Below are 21266 nucleotides of genomic sequence, written 5' to 3' on the forward strand. Positions count from 1 at the left end.
CTCGGGGTTCCTCAAACCGACCTGTGCAGATACTGCAAGGACGAAGGAAGTATCGAGCAGGCATTTACTGTGCAGTTCTTCCGGCCTAGCCAGAAGTCGACTCGCTCTTCTTGGCTCTCCAACAATTGATGAATCTTTCAGTACTCTCGAACCTGAAAATCGAATCTCTCATTAAATTCTCGGAACGAATTAATATCTTGGACCAAAATCTATATTCAAAATCTCGGTTAGGTGGGGAAATCATATAATAATATATATTGAGCTCTAGGGCAACACAACGGACCCAACTTGCGGTCTATGTGGCACTCCGATGCGGGGTCACCCTTAAACCAACCAACCAACCAATAAATCTAGTAAAAACAAATCAAATCTAAGCACCGGTCATAAACCCTGTGATCAGAAAGTACCGGGAATGTTTAAATAAACCAAACCAGAGTTAAATTTCAGGCAAATTTATTTTATCTCCTTCAAAATATGGCCCGTCTGAAGCAACACATGTGCCAACGTTTAACGCAGTCCTCCATGCACCCCTGGTAGGCCGACGAAGGGATGGCCTTCAGCTTCTTCGTCGCTTGCTTTCTCTTTGATCTCCTCTATCGACTGAAATCTCCTTCCACGAAGCGGTAACTTCAACTTGGGAAACAAAAAGAAGTCACACGGGGCCATATCAGGTGAATACGGTGCTTACACGATGGTATTTACTTGGTGTTTGGTCAAATAATCCAGCCAAATTTGGGCTCGCTGCGATGGCGCGTTATCATCATACAAAATCTGGCCGGCCGACCATACAGACACTAATGATTCGATGGCACTAAAAAGTGACAGATGTGTGTCGTACGGTCCTACCAACATAGGAAAATAATGTAGGCCGGTTCCCAAGTGCGCGGTTCGTTTAAATTAAACATTCCCGGTATTTTTTGATCATAGAGTACAGCTATGGACAGAGAAGTAGCGCACTTATAGTACCCTCTATACAAATATGTAGTTATTTCTTAGAAGAAGTAAAAGCCGTACATATTCGTACTTCTCTCTCATAACGTCCCGGGCCTAACACATAGATGGCACCAGTTTTGTTGCATTCACCTCTTTTTCAGTTTGTACTAATCATAAAAAGACAGCTTTTAAGATTTCATGACATTCTATATTCATTAGTTCGTGAGTTATGGTGCTTAGAAGTGACGCCAATTTTATTATTTTCAAAATAATGGATCGAAAAGAACATCGAGCTTTAATTTTACACTGCTTCTTGATGGGAACATGTGGGATGGGATGTCGCAGAGACACCGATGATGCACAACGCAGTGGACACGCAAATGAGTGACATCCCTTAAGACTAAATTTAATAATTATTCGTCATAATCGAATACGGAAACATGAAAATGCTAGAAAAAGTTTGTTCTAACCACACCAAGTGTATTTCTGCCATGAAAAAGCTCCTCATAAAAAACCATCTGCCATTGGGAATCGGCTTAGAACTGTGCGCTCCTCCATGTGTGGCAAAGCATCAAGACACACAAAACAAACAGGAGGAGGAGCTCGTCCTAACACCCCATAAGGTGTATATAATCGAATATATAAAATCTGATCGTGATTGACGATGTTCTTGGCAATGCCCTTGACGCTAAACCTACCTGGCAACGGCATTATCTGGAACAAAATCAGCATGGAACATCTCGATTATGTTGATGGCTTTGCTTTGATATCGCAACAAAGTCAATGGTCATTAATGGTTCTAACCCTGGTGCGTTGACGTTGTACGGACAACCCATTGAAGCTGTCAACAAATTTTCCCTACTTAGGTAGCCAAACATTCCCTGACAGAGGCACTGCATCTGTGCATTGAGTACCGAATAATTAAAGCCAGAGCCTTCTTTGATTCATTCAAAAGTATAAGGTATTGCAAATAGCTAACCATGAAAGCAAAGCTAAGGATTTTTAACTTCAACGTAAATAATGACCGTGAAACATGCAACGAAAGAGCTTCAGACTTTCATAAATCGCTGGCTTAGAGTCATCCTGTGGGCATGGTGGCCCGATAACTGGGCGTCAAATGATGAGAATGTCAGCAGAATGTCTTTAGACTGGAATCCAGAAGGCTCCAAGCATACAGGACGACCCCAAGAGTCTTGGAGACGAAACCTGTACGATGAATTTACAACAGCTCACGACTCCCTGGCATGAATGGAATGGAATGGAATTTATTTGTTTTGGCACTTTGCATCCCCAGCCGACGAAATAATAATCGAATTTGATTATAATTATTATTAAAGACCGTTTTGATACTATAATGTAGACAACTACCGGCGAAAATTTTCAAAAGCTTTAAGGAAGAAAAACTATCTACAGCCCTCTAGTGCTGTTGATACAGTGGAGGGAGAGAAACGGAATCTAGACTGCAGAACTGTCTCAGGCTAACCCCGCAAGGCACACTAAGCAACCTTAAACGCCCACCCGACCCGAAAATTTTCAAAGAAAGTGTACAACATTTTCTTTCTCTGCTGGATCCCACAGCTTCTGCAATAGGCGCTGTATGGAAGTCTAAGCTTCTCCGCATGAGTTCCGATCACCCAGTGACCGAGGGCTACCGCTATGAGTTTGGAAATTTAATGGCGTGAGATCCCAGCACTTTAAGCATCCAAAGAAATTGTGCAGTTTCCCTTAAACAACGCTCAAGGAGACATCGATGTATGAAGCGGGGGCAACTGAAACTAGTTCTGTCGATTTCTTCCTGGCAAAATCTTCGGCGATTTCATTTCCCTCTTGGTTCCTATGCCCTGAATCCGAGATAAGAGAAATGTTTCTTGCACATTCGAACGCTTGATGCCCTCCTTACAGGAGCTGACCAAAAGAGAGTTGCGCAACATGGCGAAGACAGGGCCTTGATTACAGCTTGTCTATCGGAAAAGATATTTATGTCTCCCTCGGTCCCTCTCTCCCTCCCAAGAGCGCAAAGATCTCTGCTTGAAAAACACTACTAGTTTTCGATTCCATCTTCTATCTATCGGTGATAACAGAGGTACCTATGTCCGTGCAGACTCTCCCATCTTTCCAATCTACCCTGCTTGGAAAGATAGAACTAGCACAATCCTCTAAACTCAGTTTGCCATTGGAGAGATCTGTACGAAGTACAGAGTAGGAAGGAGAACCCTGCCTCAAAATACTACCCTGACCTACAGAAGATTGCCTCCAGAGGCCAACCTCCTTCAACCTAAAAGCACTCTGAGCGACAATGGACTAACCTTGAAGATCAACGGTAAGTAAGTGCAGAATGAAATTGAAGGCGGAATAGTTCCCGGACTGTACATTTGTATGCCTTCATAATTAGTATCTAATCAAATTTCCTACATTTCTACGCTGAAAAACTTAATGAATCGCGTTGCACTGGCTGCTGCGATTCATGAAAAAGTTTCAGTAATCATATCCAGTTTAATTTAAATGCATTATCAACTGTAATATCCTTTACTTAATCAATTAACCAACGCACCTTTGCAATTTTGTCGTGTTACTCTTCTGCAGCTTGCCGCGCATCGCAGTAGCCTGTTCCGAGCGTGACATCGAGACATCCAAGGCTTTGCGCTTGACAATATCTTCCAGATTGCTATGCAGATTAATGAAATTATGCGTATTCTTTGTGGCAATATCAGAGGGTTCGGCTGAAAGCACATGAAATTGTATTAGGAAAAATTATATCCACTTTTAAACTGTCTTAACCTCTCAAACTCACCATAGAAACTATCGTCAGAGTACAGCACGCTTCCCTCGAATGCGATTGTGTAGTTGTCCTTGTTCGCTTTGCAAGTCAATATAATGTCCTCGTTCTCCGGATACGCATCCATATCTAGCGAATCGGCCGACAAGTGCGACTCTTTCACGGGCGAAAAGAGCAACTCCGACTTGCAAATGGAATTGTCGATTAGCTCATTGTTGGATGTGAGCGAAGTTTGTGACAGATGATTGACGCAACCGCCAACACCAACGCCACCGCCGCCGCCACCGTTTTGTTGCGTATTTAGCGGCAACATATTTTGCTGTATGAGAAACGATTGTTGTAAGCGATTACTGTTGCTCATATTCTTGCAATACGATGGCATATGGAGTAGTATGTCCTCGGCACGAAAACTCTCCATATCAACTTCGGCAAGATTAGCATCCAATTTCTTAGAGAAGTCATTGTAGAAGATTATGTCGCCATTGTAAGAGCCCGATAGCGATGAGAAAATGCTACGCTGTAAGCCACTGCCGCAGCCATCTCGATAGTCGCAGTCCAGTAGCCACTGATAATCGGAATTGTCATGAGTGAAATCGTGTGAAGAAGCAATCGAATAGTTTAAATTGTTGCCGGCAACATTGTTGCCAAAGTAGTTACCACCACCACCACCACCATTAACATTATTACTAACACCTACACAAACACCACCACCACCACCACCGGCGGCTGTTGCCGCTGCCGCAGCCGCTGCGTTGGCAAAACCTACCAAATGCTGATGCTGCTGCAACATGTTGCTATCGAGCGGCATGTTGTGGCGCGAGCCAGGCGTTGTTGCATTACTATTGTAATCCGATTCAGGTGTTGCTGGCGCAGCCATTGTATTACCGCTATTCAACAGGAAATTATTGTTCGCGCCCAAACTCTCCACCAGCAGGCTGTCGTCAATGAGCACACTGCTCTGGCCACTCACTTGCTCATTCAGTATGATGCTGCGCAACGCGTTGTTGTACCGATCCAAATTGTTCAGTACTATTGCAACATTCTGCTTCAGGCTCTCCTCGCTCAGTTCGTCATCGGCGTCTTTGGCGCTGAGCAGCTGTTGCTGATGCTTTTGCAAATGTTGTTGTTGCAGCAGCAAATCATTCAAATGCTGCTGATATTGAGTTTGTGTTAGAAGCGGCAACGTCTTGCTGCTGCGCAAATGTTGTTGCAATTGATGTTGCTGAGCCGTGGCTGCTGATGAGCTGCTCCTTTTCTGTGGCTGCTGCTGCTGTTGGTATTGTTGTCGACCAATTTGATTTTCGCGTTCGCCGTAGTTGTTGTAGGCGAAAGCGAATGGCGAATTATTCGGGCTATTCAATGGATTCTTGTAATGTAATGGCGATTGAGCCGCAGATGTGGGCGATGATGAGTTATTTTTTGTTGTTATATTACTATTAATATTTGATGTTGTTTTTGTTGTTGTTTGAAATGTATTTGCAGAAGAATTTAAAGGAAGCGTTTGCTGATTATTTCTATTATTATGCGTTTGCTTGAAGGCGTAGGTAAAATGTTGTTGATTTATGTTATTTGCGTAATGTTGGGGAGAATTAGGATGTGGTTGTTGTGAGAGATTTTGTGGATGAAATTGTTTCGTTTGTGAATGGGCGAAATGACGTGGTGAATTTAGAAGCGGTTGTGATAGATGTGATTTGTTGTTGATGTCGTTGTTTGTTGAGAATTCTGTCATGCCACGACGGAAATTTTGTCCTGCAAAGAGAAAATGTGAAGGAGAAAAATTAAGAGATTGCGAAATTTTGTTGTAACTGTGGTTTTTATATGAGTCAATGAGTTTTGTAAATAAAATATTTAGGATTATAGAAAATAAAATATTTAGGATTTTTTTCATCGATTTATTTACAATTTTGTTTGTATTTCATGAAGTACATTTAATTAACAAATAACTCAAGACAAATTTTTTGCGCAATCTCTTGGTGGTTAGAACGCTGTGTAAGTTTAGGATTAGTTAAGCCGAAGAAGCCGGTGCGCCAAGTGTTAGGAAGTGGTGAATAGATGAAGCAACTGGTATAATATAAACAAACATCTATTGGTAGCGCTCGAAAACAGCTGCCGAAAATTACATCTGTCGAAAGAGAGTTGGCAGCATTGAAAATAATACTGAGTTGTACCAGTTTTATGAGCCATAACCATACTCGACGGTAGCGGCGAAACTTGCTCGATAATTTTGTTGTTGCTTTTACATGCAAATTTTTCGATAAGAGCTCAGAGATAGCGAGCAGAGAAGTGACAAACCGAAGCCACAAATTTATATAATAAAAAAATAATAATAAAAAAAATAAAAAAAACAAAATTACATAAAAAAAATTAAAAAAAAAAATGTTATAAAAAAATTTGTAATTAATAAAAAAAATAATAATAAAAATAAAAATAAAAAAACGATAATAATAAAGAAATAAAACAAATAATAATAAAAAGGAAATAAAAATAGAATAATAAAAAAATAAATAATAACAATAAATTATAGAAAATATAATGCAGATTGGAGCACTATTTATTGTGTAATAATTTAGCATATAGTTGTTGGAATTACCCTTAAGTGCATTAAAGTAAAAAAAATTTAAGTACAATAATAAAAAAAGTAAAAAAAATTAAATTAAAAAAAAAAAAATTAATAAAAAAACAACAAAAACCAAAATAAAAAAAAATTAATTAAAAAAAAATAAAAAAAAATAAAAAAAAATTTAAAAAATAAAAATGTTAAATATCTTAAAAAAATATTATAATTTGTAATTTTTCTTCATGTCTACCTATTAACACAAATAAATAAATCTATAATACATATAAATTTCATGTTGTTGTTGTAACAGCATTAGCATTCCCAAAAAAATGTTTGGGAAAATCGCTGGAGTGCGAGTTCTTGGTCGAATATAAATCCGGCACGTTTTGATAACATAGAATCGGCTGTCGTGGGATCAAATAATTTTGTTGTCTCACCTGTTGATGGCAAGCGGGAAACCAAAGAATGCGAGATAACCTCAAAATACTGCTACCAAGAAAAAATTAATAAAAAATTAACTAAAAGCAAAAAATGTATAATTCCTAGAAAAACCACACCAGTAAGGCAATTCTGACTGAAAAAATACATTAGCATGCAATGGTGTGGTATGGAAATGTATTAAATTACCTGTAGTATAACACATGGGCTGAAAAGTCCCGGGCCTAACGCATAGATGGCACTAGTTTTATGCATTCACCCCTTTTTCAGTTAGTACTAAGCTTTGAAAGACAGCTGTTAAGATTTTATGATATTCTAATCATTAGTTTGTGAGTTATTGTGCTAAGAGTGACGCTACTTTTGCTATTTTTAAAAGAATAGATCAAAAAGAATTTCGTGTTTTAATTTTACACGGCTTGTTGATGGGAAAAAGCAATGACGTTCAATCGAAGCAATGGCTCCCCGCGATTACTGGCTGTTTGCAGACTTAAAAAAACGCTCGCCGGTAAGAAATTTCGTTCGATTGAAGAGGTTATCGCTGAAACTGAGGCCTATTTTGAGGCAACAGATAAATCGTTCTGCAAAAGTGGTATTGAGAGGTTAGAGCGGCGCTGGAATGATTGCGTTGTTTTTGATGGAAATTACGTTGATGAATAAAGCTAATTTTGAACAAACAAAAAAACGTGTTTTCTTTGTTAGGCCCGAGACTTTTTAGCCCATGTGTTATATGCATACTTTTTTATTCCATCTAGTAACTGCAAGTGTAAATGAAAATTATGTAACTTTTGCTTCTATTTCAGTTTTTCGTTTTCTTAAATATTACAATATTGTCGTACAAGCAATAACTTCACTATTAAAGTGCTTATAATTTTTATAAGCAATAAAGAAATTTTCTTTTAGGAAATAAAATTTTACTAAGTACCTTAAATTGGGGGTACATAAGACGATGAGGTCGAAGTCCGAACCTCCAATAAGCACCTAAGCACCTTAAACACTAAGTAAATTTCCATTAGTTTACACATACATACGCACATACATATGTGTTTGTACGAGTAGCAGGTACCTGTCAGATTGTGCGTAAACTCGATTCAGTTATTTCAGCTACCATAAAAACGCATAAAACACACATAACAATTTGCTTTTATAGCGCTTCGTGCCTACAGAAAATAGCAACTAAAACTACGGGATGACTAGTACAAATTGTCACATTGACATTGACTAACGTAGGGTCGGCCAATGCATCACCGCCGCTCCCTCTTGCTGTGCATGCAAACTGTGCACTTTTACGACTTCACAGCAAATTCGAAAATGTCACACCATCTAATAAGTGGATGCATATGTTCCCATATGTGTGCGCTGATTTCGATCTACGTACATACAGATATACACATGCATACGATATACTTTTTACGGGCACATCAACTCACCAATAGCTTCATCTCAATCAATGACATTTCATGGGAGCAACTAGAAATTTACTTAAGAGCTCCAAAAATGCTCGTAAAGTTGCCGATGAGGAACAGACACAACTTGGATGCATATAAACAAGTTGAGGGTTATTACAAATGAAATTAAACAAAGAAAAATGTAACTTAATATTTATTTTCTTATTATTATATATTTTTTTATATTTTTATCTTTTTTTATATAATATTTTGATTTTTTTTATAATTTTTATTTTTTTTTTATATTTTTATTTTTTTTTATAATTTTGATTTTTTTTTTATTATTATTATTTTTTTATCATTTTTTTTTTATTTGTTTTTTTATTATTATTTTTTGTTTTTTATTATAATTTTTTTTTTTTATTATTATTATTTATTTTTATTTTATTTATTATTATTTATTTTTATTTTATTATTATTATTTATTTTTATTTCATTATTATTATTTTTTATTATTATTATTTTTTTTATTACAATATTATTTTTTTTTTATTATTTTTTTTTTATTATTATTTTTTTCTTATCACTTTTTTGAATTTTTATTTCTTTTTTATTATTATTTCTTTTTCATTTTTTTCTTGATTTTAAAAATTTATGTCAATTCATCTGTATATGACTGGCAAGTGCATGAAAAGACTTGATTGCAATTCATAAGTAATAAGTCCCACAGATGTTTTAATTTACTCACAAATACCCTCACATACACATGCAACACTCATAAATGCAGTCCCCTTGTTTTTGTGCTTTATTCATCAACACGAAACTGTCGGCCATCTTGCCTGCATTCCCCAAATTTATAATCGGCAAACATGTTGCTTTGCCAGCCAGTCAGCGAAACAATTCAGCGAGGCCAGTCAGCAGCACATTAATTTAATACAAATCACGCGTTTCATTTTTCAAATATGCACATGTGTATGTCAATACATGCATTAAATATCTGTATGGGTATTATTTTGGCGCAAGAGGGTGGACAAGTGTTGATGGGGAAATTTCTTGTGTGTGGGAGTGTCAACTAAATGAACAACAAAACCCTTGAGCATGAGAGTGATGCATGCAAGATGTAAGCACACAGGCACCCATATGTACACATACTCGTTTGTATGCACATCGTCGACAATAAAAATTGTAACAGTTGGGTGAAAGGAATTAGTTCATTACCGTACATTTCAAGAGTGCATACAAACTAGTTTAAAATGGAGACAGAATGATTGGGATTCAATATAACAAGGAGCCAACGGGGGGCAAATTGCTTTTAATGAATGAGATAATAAAGAAATATAAAATAAAATATAAATATAAAATAATAGAAAATATATTAAAAAGAAAAATTAAAACAAATATATAAAAAATATATATAAAAAAAAATATATAAAAAAAATATATAATAGAAAAATATTGAAAACATAATGATGATAAATAGAATAGAATAGAATAGAATAGAATAGAATAGAATAGAATAGAATAGAATAGAATAGAATAGAATAGAATAGAATAGAATAGAATAGAATAGAATAGAATAGAATAGAATAGAATAGAATAGAATAGAATAGAATAGAATAGAATAGAATAGAATAGAATAGAATAGAATAGAATAGAATAGAATAGAATAGAATAGAATAGAATAGAATAGAATAGAATAGAATAGAATAGAATAGAATAGAATAGAATAGAATAGAATAGAATAGAATAGAATAGAATAGAATAGAATAGAATAGAATAGAATAGAATAGAATAGAATAGAATAGAATAGAATAGAATAGAATAGAATAGAATAGAATAGAATGGAATAGAATGGAATAGAATGGAATAGAATGGAATAGAATGGAATAGAATTGGATTGGATTGGATTGGATTGGATTGGATTGGATTGGATTGGATTAAAGCAAAATTAAATTAAATTAAATATACAACAAAATAATAAAATAAAGTAAAATAAAATAATAAAACAAAACACAATAAAACTAAATAAAACACACGAAATGAAATGAAGTTAAATAAAATTAAATATAAAATTATAAAATAAAATGAAATAAAATAAGTTAAAATAAAAACATAAAAAATATTGGGAAGTCGAAAAAGTCATTTCGTATTTTGTCAATAGATGTCGTTGGAGTCATCTATCTCCAGTGCTACCAATCACATTGTGTCATATCATACGGTGTTAGAAAGGTGACATTTTAAGCTTCATTTAACCAAAAAAAAATTAAATTCGGAGAAGTTGAAAAAAAGTTATAGGTGTTCAAAAATGAGTGAAAATAATGAAGAAATTCGCTATATTTTGAAATTTTTCTATAAAAAAGGGAAGAATGCCACGCAAGCCACCAATGAAATTTGTGAAGTTTACGGAGACAATGCTGCATCAGTTCGTGTAGCACAACAATGGTTCGCTCGCTTCCGTTCTGGAAATTTCGATGTGAAAGATGCACCTCGCTCCGGCCGACCTATCGTTGAAAAAGTCGATGAAATTATGGAAAAGATTGACCAGGACCGTCACCTAAGCTGCCATGTCATCGCCAAGGCACTAAACATTCATCATCAAACGGTTTTGAACCTTTTAGAAAAGGCTGGTTACAAAAAGAAGCTCGATGTTTGGCTACCACATGAATTGTCTGTGAAAAATTTAATGGGCCGAATTAATTTCTGCGATTCTTTGCTGAAACGAAATGAAATCGAACCATTTCTGAAGCGAATGGTAATAGGAGACGAAAAGTGGACCAATTACGACAATAATGTGCGAAAAAGATCATGGTGCAAGGGTGGTGAAGGTCAACAAATGGTCGCAAAGCCAGAATTGACGCCCCGAAAGGTTATGCTGTGTGTTTGGTGGGATTGGAAAGGAATCATCCACTATGAGCTGCTCCAGCCTGCTCGAACAATTGATTCTGCACTTTACTGTCAACAACTGATGAGATTGAAGCAAACAATCGAAAAAAAAAACGGCCAGAACTGATCAGCAGAAAGGGCGTCGTCTTCCATAAGGACAACGATAGGCTACACACATCTTTGATGACTCGGCAAAAACTGGAAGAGCTTGGCTGGGAAGTTTTGATCCACCCACCATATAGCCCTGACCTTGCACCATCGGACTACCATTTGTTTCGGTCAATGCAGAACTCCCTTAATGGAGTAAAGTTGGCTTGAAGAGAAGCCTGTGAAAATAACTTGTCGCAGTTTTTCGCCGAAAAACCACAAAAGTTTTACACTGATGGAATAATGTCTCTAGAAGAAAAATAGCCAAAGGGGGTCGACCAAAATGAAACATATTTGGCTTAATAAAGTTCATTATAAATATAAAAAAATGAGTTGAAGTTTGATTAGAAATACGAAAAGACTTTTTCGACTACCCAATAAAATTCAAAAAATTGAATCTTTAGCATCTTCTGGTTCGAATATATTCCACAATCCGTGAAAAGTTAAAGCGGGAGCGTTCGTAAACAGTTTCTTATATATGTATTTCAATAAAGAAAGCAAACTGGATTGGTTATAAATAATTTCTTTTTTAATACATTTTTGTACTTGAATAAAAAAAATTTTAATTACAAATACTTCATGTAAAAATACTTAACTGGAAATTAAATTGAGTATCTAGAAAATTTAGAATTCAACACAAACATGTCCCGTAAGATTTTTAACTAGTAAAACTCACTTTACAAGCAAAAATCATCCTGCATTACCCAAGCAGCGTTCTGATCTTTGTGATCGTTGATTTCTTCCATTTGCTTGGAAACCAACAAAATTCAGAACTTTCGCCCACAAAAAAAGAAAACGAATGAAGAAACTGTCAAAAATTGTTTTGCAGCCAACTTTAAGTTTTACAATATAACTGAGAAGCACAAAGCGAGTCGCCTGAACGGGAGATTAAATCCTCTCTCTCTCTCTCTCTCTCTCTTTCCCGTATATCCTTCTCCCACGAACAAAATGTGTCTCTTCCAAATATTACCCTGTGTAAATCGGGTAACTCGACTTAGTTTAGGTTAGGTCATATAACCAAGAAAAATAAAAGAAAAGAGAATAGAAAGAAAATCGAATCATCTAATTCTGTTAAATTCACTGAAAGCTGAGCACAGGATAAATGCAAATTTTTGTATTATGCCAACCGAAAGAGGTTATCGTTGCCTTCAATATCTGCGCCCATTGTAGCAAGTGCGATAAGCTGAGTTTTTATGCACAATTTTCACCGAACTGTTACATGAAAATGTTTGGCTGCTGAGTTCAACACCAAGTAGACACTCCCAGGCACTTGACCACAGCACCCTTGCTTTATCGTTCGAACGACAGTCGGTTCTACTTTACCGGGACTGACCCGGATTTAAAGCAGGCCAAGGATTGTTACTCCAGCAGCATTCCTCAAACATTTATGGGGCACGTGTATACTGTTACAACAACAACGCTAAACACTTTGTACAAATTGTCGAACAGCGGTTACGATGAGTCCTTCATTTCGACTAATTTTTTTTCTTTTTCTTTTTAATAAAGGCATTGTTTGGGCAACTCACTTGGGTATTCAGTGATTCAAGTATAAAGCGATACATTTCATCGCGATGAGATATGGCACTTATTTATATTCCAGTTTACAAGCGATGCAAAAACGTTCGTTGTCAAAACAATCGTTGATCTAAGAAAAAACTAGTTTCATCCTAGCCGTATATGGCTTGAATCACTCTATGTTTCGTGTGGAGTTGCCTGTCTCCCATCGGTCGCTTCCCCAGGTGGTGGATAGCGGAACGAACGCTCACCAGATATGCAGGGTAGATGGGAAATAAAATACCACTCACGGAAAGGGGAAGTGTAGGTAGTTTTCAAGTATCAGCAACCTAGATTAGGATAGGCAGGCCTAGCACAACATACTATGAATCTTAACTTCTAACGAATCGTCAGACGCCCTATGCTCCATTAGGAGTTAAAGGAATATATTTATATCAAAGTTTATGCATCCATAGATTTGCAGCTACTGAAAGGCCACCACCACACATATTTAGGCACTTGAATGCTTAGGTTAGACATCATTTGTAGAACCAGTACCATACCTAGAAGGTCTAGTTCTTGCGCTAGTAGCCATTTTACTACAGGGAAGTAAGTAAGTAAGCACAAGTACAAATTTTTCAATTGGACTTGTGTGTGTACGTAATGAACACTTATACAAAAATACTGGTACGTCTTATTCACCCATTCATTTTTTTTTTTGTTTTTGGTTTAGTAATTAACTCGCCGCAATTACAAAAGAAGAGCACAGCATTCGAACAAAACATGCAAATAAATATAAATAAATTTAAAAAAAATAAGAAAAAGAATGAGAACAAAAAAAAATATGAAAAAAAGAGAACAAAATATAGGAAAAAAAAAATGAAAAGAAAAAAATTCAAAAAAAAAAATAAAATAAAAAAAACAATAAAAAACGATGCATGCATGTATGTGTCCAACCACAAGGGAATCGCTCAAGTCATATTACATTCAATATAAGTTTTCCTGCGATGTGTGGCTCTACAGCGCATTAGCAGCAATGTGCAAGTTGGATGACTATGACACAGAGAGATATATGCATATACATACATACACACATATGTATGCAGTTTTTTATTTGTTTTTGGGGGAAAGATAATGTAATGCTCTGCCGAAAGAATGCGCGCTGTACGCAGTAAATTCGAGTGACAACAAGTGGAAATAGAAAGTATCTGCATTTGTTCCACCCACTCACGATTTCTTTTGCCTACTACACACACACATGCATACATAGTTACAACAAATAAGCTTCGTACTCTGACATTAATGTACTTGTAGAAAAGTTTCATGTAAGCGAAGCAAAGCTGCGGCAATGAACAGCTGCCACAAATATTTGTTCACAAACAAAGCGCTTAGTTACTTCATAAATTTTTTTTTTTTTTTTTTTTTTTTAGACAAAAAACTGATTTATGTTGCTATTTTGCTTTGCTTTTTCTCACTTTAATTATAAACACTACCATTTCGCTCGGCTTCGACTAAACAATGAAAATGTTTAGTATGAATTTATAGAAAAATGTTGTTGTTGAAAACAAGCAAATACATGCACACATATACATACATATACTATCATATGTAAGTATCCAAGAGGCGAGAAATTCAAAGTTCAATCAGTAAAAAGATAAAATAGCTAAATGCTCCTTAAGCTTTTCGTCTTAAAGCGCACATTCTTGGCAAAAACGGAGTGTTTTATGTAAACAAAGTTGGAATAAGGCATCATGCAGCTCTAAATTCGGAAGCTAAATAGGAAGAATATTTTTTTTTTTTTCAGGGAGATTTTTTTTTAATTTTTGTTTTGTTAGTCATAAATCAAAAGTAAAGTTCAATTTGAGTAGATATTACCAGCAAACAGTTAAATTTTTTAAATTAAATTTTTCTTCTTCTATTTAATCCATTCCTACCGCGAGCAAAGAAGGTTGATCACGGCCACCACAACCGAATACTCCTGTACGGCAACAAAATGCGGGGAGATTCGCTAAACTGTAAAGCCAAGCGCAAAGCACTGGAGGCTGTATAACAAACAGCGGCACTCAGACTTGCTTCAGCCTACCGCACTGTCTCAGGCGCAGCAGTTTTTGTGATCAGCGGGGAGATACCTATCGACCTCATAGCCCGAGAACGAAAGGATGCATGGGACTCTAGGAAAAAACACTCCACCACTAATGCCGCGGAACGGAAATGCAAACCATGCAGCGGTGGCAAAGCCAAGTGCCATATGGACGGCAAGTTAGTTATTTTATGACTCAGTTTTTCTCGGGCCACTTCCAGAAAAACCAATTTTTTTTCCTTGTTCACTCCTCTCGGGAGCATAGGGCCTCGACAAGACTGTTCCATCGTACACGGTTCTATGCTGTTATTTTTGCACCGTCCCATGAAATGACGGCATCTGCTAGTTCACGCAGCATCTTCTCCAATAGTTTTTTGGTCGACCGCGACCTCTGCTCCCTTGCGGGCTCCAGTCCAGTGCCATTCTTGTGATGATATCTGGTGGTTTTGTCAATTTGTGACCTATCCATCGCCACTTTCTGGATTTGATTTGCCTAAGTATGGGTTCCTCGTTCGTTAATCTCCACAGTGCGTCGTTACTTATAGTGTTTGGCCAGAATATTCTGCTCAGATGATGTAGAGGTATTTGTTGATGAGGGATTGTAGCCTCTGTGTGATGGTGTTAGAGACCAGCCATGTTTCGTTTCCGTACAACAGTACTGCCTTTACGCATGAGCCGAATATTCGTAGTTTAGTGCGCCTAGAGATTTGCGAACTCTCCCATACTATATGCATTCGCCCGAATGCCGCCCTTGCTTTATTTAGCCTGCAGTTGACATCGTCATCTGCTCCACCATCTACCGTGATGATGCAGCCGATCCCAAGTGCAAGCGATGTAAGCGATCCCAAGTACATATATTGCGAAGCACCGAGCGATGACGTTGAACACACGTTCTTTAATTGCGACAGACGGCTCGTGGAGATGCTCTGACGGAGCAGATTGGCGACATCGCCCCGACCAGAATGTGGTCAGCAGGAAGCTTGAACGCGAGGATAACTGGATTGCGGGTAAACGATATGTACGTTGAAGGCGTATTACGGCGAAAAAAGATAGACCTCTACGCAGTTCAACAAAGCGAAGCTTCACAGACAAAGATGTAAGCAGAAGAGCCTATAGCATGAAACTGGCTACAAGCATGGTGGAGCCAGACGTGGGTGAATAGAACTGGTCCATTTTATGGACGTCGATCTGGGCCCTCCCGAAGTAATGCAGAAAGAAGTTCCGGGAAGGAAGTCTCCCTAGAAGAGGAAGAGGTTGCTGTAAGTGCGAGGGCATTTTGAACCCGACCTCATCCACCTCTGGTGAAGGTTATGGGATTTGCAATTATTTCTGTAACAAGACCGATTTATTCCTAACAATGCCTTTTCTGGTGAAAATATGGGTTTTCCATGCAAGTTTGCTTTCAAGATGCATTCCGAGATATTTTTGACGTTCATTTAGGCGATAATTGCATTATTGGGCTTAACGGGTGGGCAAGTTTTCGACTTAGTGTAACAGTTAGGTAAATGACTCGGGAAGATTTTGTCCCGTTTAGTTTAATGCCCCACTAGCCACGTATAGGATGGGGCCCATAATACTGCCTTGGGGTACACCAGCTGAACTTTCACATAATTCAGACTGTTCTTCGCCTTGTTTGACAAAAAAATATCGATCTTCGGGGTAGGGCATGTAAGACTGTGAGCGACGAGAGCCTTATTCATTTATCCTAGTATCAATGATCGATAATACAAGCACGATCTTCGAGATATCCTCTCTTGAAAGGCTAAGCAGTTTTTTCGGATTTTTCTTATTTATTTGCGGCCACAGTAGCCTAACTGATACGGATGTGCCTTCATCTCTGCATAACCTATTGGCCTCTTTGATAATGTTGTTATTTATATCGCTTTGCTACGTTCACACTGCACTTCTTAGAATTGTTGCGGAAATACATTTCCACCATGGCATCTCACCAATGAACTTATCGAGGTTTCTGCATGAGACGCGAATACGTGAAGACCTCTTTGTCATAATAGAACAACATTGGCCGCATTAACTGCTAGCTTCTAGTTACTCGCTCCTTTTTCCAAAATAAATATAAGTAATGTAGGCGGTTGTAAAATCATGAATATCATGAAATCATGAAAGTTGCTTGACCTTTTCGCAAACACCATCAGATAAGAAGAATGAGAACTAACAAAGCGTACACCCACCAACACCCAATACTTACAACTGCCACGAAATGCAAAGCAGATAAAGCCGACTTCGCTTAACAAATGCATTCCCTTTCATTAGACGCAGCCAACAGTGGGCAGAGCAGCAGAGGTAATGAGAATTCACAACCAACAAAAGAAATGTGCAAATCAAGTGGATCACACAGCTATAAATATAACTAAATGTAATTTAATAAAGAACGAATGCCAGATTGCATCCTCAAGACTCTCACAAATACACACATCCATATACAAAAATGTATGCATGCCTATACTTTGACCGTATCTATCAACAGAAATCCATTCAATTAAATGCTATTTATCAACGGTCGGATAGGATAATAAGGGCATTTTGAACATTTGAATGCAGTAAAGCAATTTTTATTCGCAAGAAAAATTGCAACAATCAAGATTAACTGAGAAAAAGAAAGCTGCCACAAAGTGGGTTGTAACCGAAAAATATCAAAAGTTGGGAAAAAAACAGATTTAATTGTATGCATATTTGCACAGCACTAGTAGATGTTCAAGCAGCATGGCAAAATTCATAGTAATAAATGAAAATTTCAGTAGGAAATATAAAATTTGAAAAAATATGAAAGTATGAATCTATGAAAATATGAAAACATTAAAAGTGGAAACAATTAAAACATGTAATATGAAAATATGAAAAAATTGAAATATGAAATATGACAAAATTAAAATATAAAAATATGAAAATAAAAAATAGAAAAATATGAAAATAGGAAAATCGGAAAAAATTAAAATATGAAATACGAAAATATGAAAAAATATAAAATATGACAAAATTAAAATATAAAAATATGAAAATAATCATAGACTATCATGTAAGTCTTCCATCACCACCCTTGCTATTCTCCTGTTCACTCCCAACTAGGGAAGAATGGAAGACAAATCTAACCGAAATCGATGGCCCTCTGATTATATATACAGATGGTTCAAAACAAGACGGCAAAGTGGGATTTGGAATCTTTTCCAATTCCCCTCACATCAATCTATCATTTAGATTACCCGACTACTGTAGCGTATTCCAAGCGGAAGTATGCGCTATCTGGTATGCTGCGAAAACTCTCTTAGAAAATAGAATATCACTAGAGGATATCCGCTTTTTCACCGACAGTCAAGCGGCTGTTCGAGCACTCAGCTCCTCTTATACCCACTCAGATGTGGTTCGATCCTGTCTCTTATCTCTTAACGAGATAAGTGTTCAGAATTCTGTCCAAGTTATCTGGATACCGGGTCACAGTGGATTCGAAGGTAACTGCAAAGCTGATGAGCTCGCAAGAGCTGGAGCTGCGCAATCAAATGTTAGTAACTTACCCACAATCCACATTCCGCTCTCAACATGTAAAATTATTATTGATCGAGAATTTCACAGCATTGCTGAGCGGAGGTGGCGAGTGGAAACTACTTGCGTTACGACCAGACAAATCTGGCCATCCTACAATCTGAAACAGACAAAAACCCTTATAAGTCTTTCGAAACACGAACTAAGGCATATAATATCTCTTATCACCGCTCACTGCCTTTTGGGCACTCACGCACGTCGGCTCGGGGTTCCTCAGAACGACCTGTGCAGATACTGCGAGGACGAAGATGAGGAAGTATCGAGCAGACACTTGATGTGCAGTTGTCCCGGTCTAGCCAGAAGTCGACTCGCTCTTCTTGGCTCTCCAACAATTGATGAATCTTGCAGTACTCTCGAACCTGAAAATCGAATCTCTCATTAAATTCTCAGAATATCTTGGACCAAAATCTATAGTCAAAATCTCGGTTTATCGGTCTATGTGGCACTCCGATGAGGGGTCACCCTTTAACCAACCAACCAACCATGAAAATAAAAAATTAAAAAATATGAAAATAAAAAATAAAAAAATATGAAAATAAAAAATAGAAACATAAAAAAATTAAAATATGAAAATATAAAAAAATTAAAGTATGAAAAAAATTAAAATATGAAAAATTAAAATATGAAAACATAAAAAAATTAAAATATGAAAAAATTAAAATATGAAAAACTTAAATATGGAAATATAAAAAAATTAAAATATGAAAATAGGAAAAAATTAAAATATTAAAATATGAAAATAGGAAAAATATAAATATGTAAATATGATAGATTTAAAATATGAAATATGAAAATATGATATATGAAATATGAACTTATGAAAAAATTAAAATATGAAATTTTAAAATATGAAAAAATTAAAATAGGAAAATATTTTAGTTAGAAATAATTAAGAGGTTTATAATTATAAAAAAATTCAAAAATTAACTATTACGAAAAAAAAATAAAGTAATATTATTTAATTGAGTTATAATTAATTAAAGTCGAGTGCAGTCAAGACATCGTAAATTCTATGAAAATAATTTTGAATTCAAGCCACTATATGTCGCTAAAAAGTCACTAGGGCATTACAGCATTTCGGTGTTTGCATTAACGATCAAAGAAAAAAAATCAAAATATCGAATTAATCGTAAAACATTTTGCTTAACTTTTCGAAGAATTTAAATTGTTTTTTTTTCTGTTATTTTTTTTTCTTGTTTAGTTTATTTGCAGAAAAATGTCATTTGGCAGCGTCGCGCAAACACGCAGCCCACATGTGCCTAATCACCCGCAAATGCTTGAGCGTCCAATAGTCGAATGACCAAATTTCCGAGTTGTTGAAAGCTGCATGCCAACCAAATGGCAGGCGTATATCGAATTCTTTTTTTATGTGCGTATTTTTGGCGCTCAAATAAATGCTGTCAAATGAAAAGGAAAATGTCGAAGCTGTTTAGATAAGAGTGCCTGCATGCGTACGAATAACAAAAGATGTACAAAATTTGTTATTAAAGGTCATAGACATTATGGTTGTCCAATTCAAGGGGCTGTTCATTTGACAGCTGTCAATGATTGCGCACAACGGAATGACGTACACCAAAACTGGTTGCCATTTCCGTAAATAAAATAAACGAAAGTTTTTATAGACAGCAGTTCGGAGTTTATTGATTATATAACACTTTGGATTTAAATTTTTTTTTTATTTTTTATTTTTCATGCATTAAAATTTATTTACTTTTTTATATTTATTTAAATGTATAAAAATGTATATTTGTTAAAATATCTGCGCACATATTTTTACATTTTTAATGATTCCATTTAAATTTATATATAAAAGGTATTTCAAAAGTGGCGCCTAGTTGTCAGTGGTGAATAATTTCTGGACGGTACCTTAGTTTTATGTCATCTTTGAAATTTGTTCAGGAGGTGTACAATTTGACACGATAGAACAACGCCGAAAAATTATTGAAAGTTATAATAAAAATGGACGATATTTAACAAAATGGACGATATTTAACAAAATTTGCGATTTTTTGGTGGAAATAATCGTTCAAATGAGGCGAAAATTCAAAATTCAAGAATTAGAAGACATTCATGAATCGCTTGTTTGGTGTATTTCATATGTAGACGTGCTCTGGTCCACATTTAAGTGTCATTTTTCACATATAATTGCTAAGAGGCATATTTTGAATATGAAAGAATTTAAATTTTTACTCGTTTTATTTTAAAACAACATCTAGGCGCGTCTTTTGAAAGACTCTTTATATTTTATATTTTTTTTTTTTTTTTATTTTTTTTTTTTATTTTACTCTTTTTTATTTTATTCTCTTATATTTTATTTTATTCTTTTTTATATTTTATTCTATTTTATTTCACTCTTTTTTATATTTTGTTTTATTTTTTTATATTTTATTTTTTTCATATTTTTTAAGTTTCAAACTTAATTTTCAACTTAATAATTTTCTGTTTTTTATTTTCTTTTCTTTTCTTGATATATCCTTTTTTCTATATTATCTTTTTTTTTTTTTTTATATTTTCTTTTTTTATATTTTATTTTTTTTTTTATTTTTTTTATTTTTTTAATTTTTTTATATTTTTTATATTTTTATATTTTGTTATATTTTTGTATATTTTTTTATATTCTTTATATCTTTTTATGTTTTTCTTATTTATTATATTTTTTTTAATTATTTTTTTTAATTTTTTATATCTTTATATATTTTTTATGTATATTTTTATATATATTTTTATATTTTTTATATATATTTCTTTATTTTTTTTATTTTTTTTATATATCGCATTTTTTTATATTTTTTATATTTTTTTGTTTTTTTATATTTTTTTTATTTTTCTTATATTTTTTTATATTTTATTTTACTTTATTTTTTCATTCTATTTTTTTATATATTTTTTGGCAATTTTTTTCATTTTATTTTACATTTTTTTATATTACATTTATATTTTATTAATTTCTTAATTTTTGTTTATTTTTTTAAGTTCTATTTTTTGTTATATTTAATTTTTTTTTTTTATTTTACTTTA

General features: G+C 35.1%; 1 protein-coding gene across 5 annotated transcripts in view; it reads right to left on the reverse strand.

The window, feature by feature from the left end:
- Window positions 1-21266, reverse strand: part of LOC128855866 (uncharacterized) — a 63114-nt gene that overhangs the window by 11396 nt on the left and 30452 nt on the right. For 4 of the 5 annotated variants that reach the window (XM_054091079.1, XM_054091078.1, XM_054091081.1 and 1 more), the window contains 2 exons: window positions 3725-5458; window positions 3485-3653 (listed from right to left, as the gene is read on the reverse strand). In XM_054091079.1, coding sequence (XP_053947054.1) covers window positions 3485-3653; window positions 3725-5458 — 1903 coding nt within the window. The remainder of the gene's footprint in view (window positions 1-3484; window positions 3654-3724; window positions 5459-21266) is intronic. The other variant, XM_054091080.1, reaches the window with a different exon arrangement.

This window comes from Anastrepha ludens, chromosome 2 (genome assembly GCF_028408465.1).
Source record: "Anastrepha ludens isolate Willacy chromosome 2, idAnaLude1.1, whole genome shotgun sequence".
In the NCBI taxonomy this organism is placed as follows: Eukaryota; Metazoa; Arthropoda; class Insecta; order Diptera; family Tephritidae; genus Anastrepha; species Anastrepha ludens.